The following is an 8,913-nucleotide window of genomic DNA, read 5'->3' as shown; positions in this document are numbered from 1 at the left end:
CAAGGCTCGTGCGACACTCGTCAGACGCTCGACCATAAAGCCTCGTCAGACGCTCGACCATAAAGCCTAATTCAGAAGTGGCTACTCCGTCTTCTTCGTCATATGGAAATCGTCGCGCTGACACGTCGAGGTCGTCGATCGTCATCCTCGTCTACGCCAAGTCCCCAAGCCGTGAAGACGCTCTAGTATTGGCCACACGTCACCAGCTCGACAAAAAAAAGAATCCCACGGATATTCGGTCAAGAATGGAAACTGTGTGCCTCGCTCGCCGGACGTGTATGATCAACGGCGTCAGCCAGAACTCGTAGTCGTGCTTGCGACTATCGCGTCAAATTAGACAGGGTAAGCAAATTTATTATTCGTGCGAGTGGATTAATGAATGATCTAAACTAGGTCTATAAATAGAATTGTGGTCACAATAAATGTTAGTAATTTACTAATTTAGCATGCCTATATTGTGATAATCGATTTAGGTAAATCGGTAAATCAAGTAATTAAGATACATAGTTTAAAGAGTTAATAAAAAGCTAGGAATAAAAATAGATCTAGTGTAATATGTCAATTTGGTTAATGGATGTAGTCGATGCTCTGCTATGATATCCATGATGCTTAATGCTTGGTTTTAAATATTTCATCCTTTTTAGCGTAGATTATCTATCTCATACTATGTATACTCGTGCTCATACATATGCATCGTGCATCTCATGAGGTACGATAATTAATCGCGTGATGCGGAAGAAGACCCAAGTCGACCCCAAGCATGGGCTAATCCGCAGGATGAAGCTGATGGACCAACCTGAAGATGGTTAAATCAAGCAAGTACTCGGTCGAGGGATACTCGTCAAGCGGACATCGCCTAACAAACACTAATCTAGTGTTACCCAGGCAAGCCCCGGTGCACGCAACCTCTTTCCTTGTGTTTTAAATACTTTTCGCACACTTTAAGTCTAGTGAAATGTGCATTAGGTTCATAGGAGTTGCTTGGAACCCTTTGATGCATTGCTTTCCTTGATATCCATACCTTTATAGATACTTCTGTGAAGTATCAAAATATGATTTACAAAAATGCTTAGCCTTGCTTAGATCTTGTGGATAGAGGTTGTCCTCAATTTAACCCGGGAGAGGATGACTTCTACCTGCAAGAATATTTTCATTTGGAGCAATGGTGGGATCTTACTGCAAAGTTCCCTGTGATGCTCTTTTCATCCTAAGGAACAGAAACAATCCTAAGGATGGAAGTACTTAAATCGAGACTTGGGCTAGGAACAGGTGATGCTCCGCCCGGGACAATTAAGGATTGGATGCGTATGTAGGCCTGTTGATCAAGGACTATCTTATCTAGCCACATGCCCTGAGAATGGGACATGGTAAGCTTGAACCCGGCTATTCCATACATGAAAAGACAATCGCGCACTGGGCGTGGAGAGATGGCGAGAGTGGCACGTACCCTCCTGGCAACGGATCGCCTAAAAGGGGTGGTGTACTCTCGGGTGGCGCGGACCTGTTCATGCAGTGGAGGATCCGTGGGAATAGTAGACATCAAGGTTTACGAGAAACATATGTCGTGTGGTTAGAGATCCTCAGCTGAGTAAATCGATTCGGATCGCCGTTATATCCCCGGAGAGTGGAGACTTGAGCTCTGACCTACAACCTAAGTCAAGATGTGAACACTATGGATAAAAATGATGTTGTATTGATGAGATGATGAAATTAGACTAGATGCAAACAGAGTCTATTAAATATTTAATCTGGCGTTAAAATATTGAAAGTAAGGACTCACTTTAGTAAGCTATTTCTGCAAAAGTATCTAAGTTGATTCTTGCTAAAGCCTCTCCTTGATTCCCAAATCCAGCATATCCTTGAGAGTCTTTTCCTTAGTCGGGTAAGACTTGCTGAGTAATTCCATACTCAGGGTTTTATTCCCTGTTGTTTTTTAGGTTATAGTTTTTGTGCTGCTGTTGATGGTGTTAAGTGCCGGTGGGCTCGGCCTTCTTATATAAGTATACCCCGCCTTTATCTTCTTATTGAGGATGGTCACTTGAGCTAGCATATATATTTCAAAACTATAAATAATTTATAACCGTTCAAAGTTTCTTTCTTTGAATCAATGTAGTAATCACTCTGATCATGTACGAAGTAAAATTTTTGTAACTTGTAAAATTTGGTAATAAGATTTCCGCTGCAAAATATTGATGTGTGTGATTTGTATTACTTAATCCCGCGGTTCTGGTTGTAAGTGGTTTATCCGGTGTCCGTGGGGCAATCGGACGGATCCTGTTAAGTTATCTGGTGCACATGCATAGCTGTCTGAGGTCTTTGAGACAAGGACAGGTGCATGTGGGCCCAATAACTTGGGAGGTTCTGCCACAGCTGGTATCGGAGCTGGATTAAGTATATACGGTCACATACGTATTTTCAAAACAAAAGTTTTGGTTTCGAAAAACCTATTTTTAGTTAAACACATTGTTTGGCTTTGAAAAACAGTTTTAAAAAAAACTATAATGCTAGCGACATCCTCTTTTAAGCCCTAAAACTAAGGACTATCAGGTGGCTTATTTGAAAACCACTAACCCACAACCGGGTGGGTATTGCATACATGTGTATTGTTATTTTTAAGGCCATTCAGTTTTGAATGGATCGACGCCCAAGGTAAGGTGAGATGTGAGAGCAAGACCGAACAAACGTCGGTCTAGGGAAGTGCTTAATTGTAGCGCTTGATTATATACATGTTTTATATATGTATATATGAAGGTTGCGAGGTGGAGTAATTACTTTTCTGGGAATTCGGTACCCCATGGATGTGTATGGGTATACAGACATGGGAATACTGAGAAGTGTAATGTACTTGTAACGACGCACCTACGTTCAGGTAAGAAGGTGAGTTACCATAATGGGTTGCCCTATGGTTAAAGTGTGGCAATGGCGCCTATGCGTGGCTCGGCGCTTAATGATGAGCTGGCCTCCATATAGCAATATATGGAGTATAAACTATGATAAACTGTCATGTGTGAACTGCATCATTGGGAATTGGGTTGTGATGGATTTTTCTGCAGGTACACTAACCTCGAAAACGTATGTGTAGTTGACGACTAGCAAAATACCGTGAGAATCGTACATATGCCACCGATATAGAACGCTATTGCCACATTATGTTGGCAAAAACTCAGTGAGGACGGATAAGACGAGCATGCATCTTGATTGTTGCATTATGTTTGTCACCTATACACCCAAAATGCTTCTCTCGTCTTTATTCCAGTAACCATTGATTGTAGATAATATGGTGTAATGCTAAATTATGAACTTCGATGAAATAGGTGTCCTCCATTCTTTAGGTGACCTCTTAGAGTGCTCTATGTGTGCTCTTTTGTTGATGTGCCGATAGAGGGTTAGTAGTTTGGTTGCTTAAACCCAAAATTAGGCCATGTTCTTAGTTGGTGAACCGAGACCCAAATTTGAATTTACCATTATCACTCTGTGACCAAGCCCATACAAATAAATGCTTGATAATTTCTTTGTTGGACATAAAGTGTACCCAAGCTTAAAAAAAATCTCAAGTCATGTCTCCTTCTAGAACCATTCCCTTGTTCAGTTGATGCAGGTTGAGGTCTCCATTATATTTGGCCTCTCCTTGCGGATCGCCATGTTGCTTTGTCAACCCAACCTAGGAAAGACATGTCCAACCATTTTTCTAGAATTTGATGCCTTTGGTTTCCCATATCTATCGAAGGCATACCAACTTAATCTTATGATTGTTTTCCCCTGTATCTAGTCAGATACTGATCCTTGACCTTGTGATCTCTGCGATGGGCATAGAAATATGCTTGGGGCTGAATTAACAATCTCCCATCGTACTTCTCTCATCAAGTTTAGGTTATGGCCATGCCTTGTTCACTTCCTTGGGCCATGATCTATTTGGATCTCTACTTGTAATCATTCTACAGGTGGAGTCTCTTTTGTACCTTGTCATCCTTGACCAATCTATTGGTGTCACGTGAGATTTCTTATTGGTTATGTCTGGTAATGGTGTTATGACTAAAATCGGTGATACCACGCTGAAACCGAGGGCCTTCGGTGGGTGCTCACACATGGTTGTGCTACTCGGCACGCGTTGGTATCACAGTTAATAGTCGTAATCCATTATGAGATTATATCAATATGTTATCTTCCGTAGGCTTCTTCCTTGAAACAATTTCTATGTTGTTTGTGAAGAGATCAAGCAACATCTGTCATCTCTGTTGGATCAAAAGGGCATACCACTTTCATGTGTGGTCTTATTTCTTTTGATCTTGGTAGTGACTACTCATACAAGTTCCCTTTACATCCTTTGTGTAAAGGTGGAGCCTTGGAGCTTTTTAATGTCGAGAGACAACTGATTAGCTCTCAAAATGAAGATTGATTTTCCCTGCTGTTGTGATGCAGGAGTTTGTTCATTCGCTCTCTTATTTAATCCAAGTATTCCCTAACCAAGCGGATAATTCATCTCACATGAAGAAACGGATGAACAACATGACCAAATAGATTTCTGCCCAAGTGCATGATCAACTGTTAGTATGAGTGAGCTCTCGACCGTTGGCTTACCGATGGTACTGAGAGGACTTGCTCAATGTCAAAAGTAGTTCAACAAGTTGGTTTTACTAACTTGTAACTGCTCAATGAACAAAGATTGAGTTTAGAGATCGTTTTATCGATTTGCCTGAACTCATTTTGGTTCAACCCATACTGAGGAAGTACTTATAAAAATCAAGATTAAGGCGACCAATAACCACCTAGCCATCGCTCTAGTCGTGTCTCGATCGCCTCACGTGTGCTTTTCTAGCATGTATGACCAGGTCGAGTCATGCCTAGTGCTTGATAAAATGGACTAGTTGTAAAGTCCGTATCTACAGACCCCTTTGCTGGTGATGTTCTCGAATCTATATCACCTTTCAGGGACTTGGATTCTTTGGCTAACACGAGTTAACTGTGATGTTATTCGACATTCACAGCCGTCACGTGTGCTATGAGTTTACTGTAACCACTTGTTGGTAAACCTCTTTCTGTGTGTTTTACCCAAGATGGTGTATCTGATTCTGTTTGGGTAAAATCGTGTATTTGCCGCTCGCTCAACAGACTCAGATAGTACAGTGTCATAAAAAAAAAGCAAACTGCACACATGGAACCTTATGTGTTCTTCTGGCAGACAGCGTCTCCATTGGTGGACATTTCTAAATTGGCTTAAGGCGATACATGATATGTCCATTAGAGAAACAACATTCTGAGACACTCGTCCTTGCTTGGAACTGCCTTATAATTATCGCTGATATGAACAAGGGTTACATACTTCTCTACCCTTAGAAGTCTTTCGCTCCGAATCTCGGGACGAGATTCTTTTAAGGGGGGAGGACTGTAACACCCTGGTGTTTATCGTCCGCTCGACAGCGAGTACGGATTTAAGCACGTGATATCAGTAAATAAGATGGACACTAAGGTCTAATTATTTTTGCCTATCACGATTTTAATATCGCATCTGCTTCGTTTGTCGCGAGTGCGACATCGTTATTATTTTTATTTGTCCGGGCTCTTCCTGAATTTTCTTGCTGTTCGGAACATATTTGTTCTGAAAATCGGTGCGTCCGGTGATTATTTAAAATTCATCGCTCGCGAACACGAATTCGGAAGCTCGACTCACTCGGATGATTTTTATCCCGGGCAAATTAATTCAAACTCGACGACTAAGGTTTTCGGTGCAAATAATTTTGTTCCCACTCGTCAACCGAGACAGCTCATCCGAGGATTTATAATTGAAATTTATTCGTCTAGTAAATTATCTGTCCTAAATTAAATCAAGCACAGTCTAAATTTGTCGAAGCCGAAATCAATTTGATCCGGTCCGTGCGTTTCTTGTCTCGATCTAATTTTCTTCAAATAGAAATAATGGATACGAATTAATCTGACTCCGAAGTATTCATTAAATCCTGTCTAAATATTTTTGTGGATCTTGTTTTGGCTCAACTCATTTATACATCTTTTAGACCTTAATGTTTGAGCCAACCAAATATCTACATTTTGATTATTTTTAAGTAGATGAAAGGAAATTCCAATTTTTCCTAGCTGATTTCATTCCACCGCTTAAACGTCCAGCTCTTGTGCAAATATCTCCTACGTACATCTCTCCTCCCTCTCCTTATCCTCTCTCTCAGTCTCTCTCCATGTTCTTATCTGCAATGGGCAATTTATTAACGCCGGCTTGGGTGGTCGGCATCTTCTCTGCTCGATCTCTATCCCCATCGCCAGCCACGCGTCTCTCTCCCGTAGGCTTCAATCTTCAGCCGTGAATCTCCAGCGTGCTCTGGATTCAGCCATGGAGCTTATCTCCCACCGCCGATCGCTGATCTTCCTGGCCGTGCCGCTCAACGTGTGAAGAAAAATCCCACCGCCCGGCCGTCGTTATTTCCAGTGCGCGCTGCTCTTCTTCCAGCCGGCGCTCGCCCTGGGTCACGCCCTCGACTCCGCCCGGCGCCCGGCGCTCGGACCACGCCCCTCTGCTCGCTTGTTCCAGATCACCCATGCCGCGACCCCCAGTTTCCTCCCATGCCAGCGCATCTCCCATCCCCTGTGTTTCCTCTCTGCTGAGCTCCCATGGCAGTTCTCTAGAGCTTCCTCGCCGCGCGCAGCCACTCCCTTCTCTCTCCTGCTCCCTCGCCGGCGTACCTCCCTGCGTGCTCCTCCCGTGCAGCTCGCCTAGCTCCCTCAAGCTTCTTAGTTCGTCCGCCCGCGAACGCCCATGGCGCGGTCGCTTCTCTGTGCACGCGCCGTCGCCCTGATTTCCTGCTCCCTGGCTCCAACTCAAGTTCGCTTGACCGCGCGTGTCCCTGCGCCGCACCCTGAAGCCTCCTGCTCTGGCGCCCAGCTCCCTGCGCCGAGCGCTTCTTCTTTCCCTGCGCCCTCCCCTTGCTTCTCTCTTCCAGCTCGTTCAGCCAGCGAGGTCCCTCCCAGGTCTACCTGCTCGCAGTGCCTCTGGTTCCGGCTGCAGTTCGGTGCTTGGAGCTCCCTGTCCGTCCTTTCTGCCGAGCGATTTTCTTGCGCGCGCGCGCAGCTCTGGCTCGTTCCCCATGGTGGCCGCGGTGCCTCTCTGCCTGCTGGAACTTCCTTGTCCGCGAACTCCTCCCGTCCGTGCCAGTCGCCGTTTCTAAGATCGGTTCCAAGCCGCAGTGTGCCCAGCTGCTTCTTCCTCTTCCCATGGCGTCCATCTTCCTCGGCTCCTTTCAGCTCGGATCCCTGCGCGCGGAGTTTTTCCCCTAGCCAAGATCGTCCTTGCGCGCTGCCGTCGCCTAGTTCGCGTCCCGCTCTTGCTCCAGCTATGGCGTTTCGTCGTCGCAGTTCCCTGTCCTCTGCGCGCCCTGCTTTTTGTGCGCGCGTGCTCGCCGTCTCTGTTCCAGCCGTCCGCACAATTTTCTCTGCTCCCTTGCCATGGTCGTCGCGTGTCTGCGCGCAGCTCGCTGAGTTCGGTCTCTGTTCTTCCTGCGCCCAATCCATGCCCGCGCTTTGCTTTCTACGCGCTGGCCACAGCTCAGAGTTTCCCTGCGTGATGTCACAAAAACCGCTTATTGTTGATGTCGCGCTTCGTGCATCGTGTGCTCGACGGAGGTCCCAAGCCTGTTGACAGCACACGCGCAAGCTGACGCGTGAGTTGCAGAATCGGGTGCGATCCTGCGCTATGAATCCGTCATGACGTCGGGTGGCGAGGAGATGGGAAGTCGGTCAGTTTTCAGTCAGATCCAATGGTGGAACAGCAAGGCTCGTGCGACACTCGTCAGACGCTCGACCATAAAGCCTAATTCAGGAGTGGCTACTCCGTCTTCTTCGCCATATGGAAATCGTCGCGCTGACACGTCGAGGTCGTCGATCGTCATCCTCGTCTACGCCAAGTCCCCAAGCCGTGAAGACGCTCTAGTATTGGCCACACGTCACCAGCTCGACAAAAAAAAGAATCCCACGGATATTCGGTCAAGAATGGAAACTGTGTGCCTCGCTCGCCGAACGTGTATGATCAACGGCGTCAGCCAGAACTCGTAGTCGTGCTTGCGACTATCGCGTCAAATTAGATAGGGTAAGCAAATTTATTATTCGTGCGAGTGGATTAATGAATGATCTAAACTAGGTCTATAAATAGAATTGTGGTCACAATAAATGTTAGTAATTTACTAATTTAGCATGCCTATATTGTGATAATCGATTTAGGTAAATCGGTAAATCAAGTAATTAAGATACATAGTTTAAAGAGTTAATAAAAAGCTAGGAATAAAAATAGATCTAGTGTAATATGTCAATTTGGTTAATGGATGTAGTCGATGCTCTGCTATGATATCCATGATGCTTAATGCTTGGTTTTAAATGTTTCATCCTTTTTAGCGTAGATTATCTATCTCATACTATGTATACTCGTGCTCATACATATGCATCGTGCATCTCATGAGGTACGATAATTAATCGCGTGATGCGGAAGAAGACCCAAGTCGACCCCAAGCATGGGCTAATCCGCAGGATGAAGCTGATGGACCAACCTGAAGATGGTTAAATCAAGCAAGTACTCGGTCGAGGGATACTCGTCAAGCGGACATCGCCTAACAAACACTAATCTAGTGTTACCCAGGCAAGCCCCGGTGCACGCAACCCCTTTCCTTGTGTTTTAAATACTTTTCGCACACTTTAAGTCTAGTGAAATGTGCATTAGGTTCATAGGAGTTGCTTGGAACCCTTTGATGCATTGCTTTCCTTGATATCCATACCTTTATAGATACTTCTGTGAAGTATCAAAATATGATTTACAAAAATGCTTAGCCTTGCTTAGATCTTGTGGATAGAGGTTGTCCTCAATTTAACCCGGGAGAGGATGACTTCTACCTGCAAGAATATTTTCATTTGGAGCAATGG

The 8,913-nt window shown here is 44.9% G+C and overlaps 1 protein-coding gene across 1 annotated transcript; it reads left to right on the top strand.

Annotated features, from left to right (window-relative positions):
• The first annotated feature begins 6,264 nt into the window (after nucleotides 1–6,264).
• LOC100384438 (uncharacterized) lies at nucleotides 6,265–8,193 on the top strand. The gene has a single exon (NM_001176975.2). It carries the CDS (start codon nucleotides 6,764–6,766, stop codon nucleotides 7,640–7,642), a length of 879 nt encoding a protein of 292 aa, NP_001170446.1. The 5' UTR covers nucleotides 6,265–6,763; the 3' UTR covers nucleotides 7,643–8,193.
• The last annotated feature ends 720 nt before the right edge of the window (nucleotides 8,194–8,913 follow it).

This window comes from Zea mays, chromosome 2 (assembly GCF_902167145.1).
Source record: "Zea mays cultivar B73 chromosome 2, Zm-B73-REFERENCE-NAM-5.0, whole genome shotgun sequence".
Taxonomy (NCBI): Eukaryota; Viridiplantae; Streptophyta; class Magnoliopsida; order Poales; family Poaceae; genus Zea; species Zea mays.
This window is presented reverse-complemented; position numbering and strand designations above follow the sequence as displayed.

Excerpts from the sequence above, each read along its gene's own strand:
- LOC100384438 (NM_001176975.2), top strand. The coding sequence starts at position 6,764 with ATGGCGCGGTCGCTTCTCTGTGCACGCGCCGTCGCCCTGATTTCCTGC.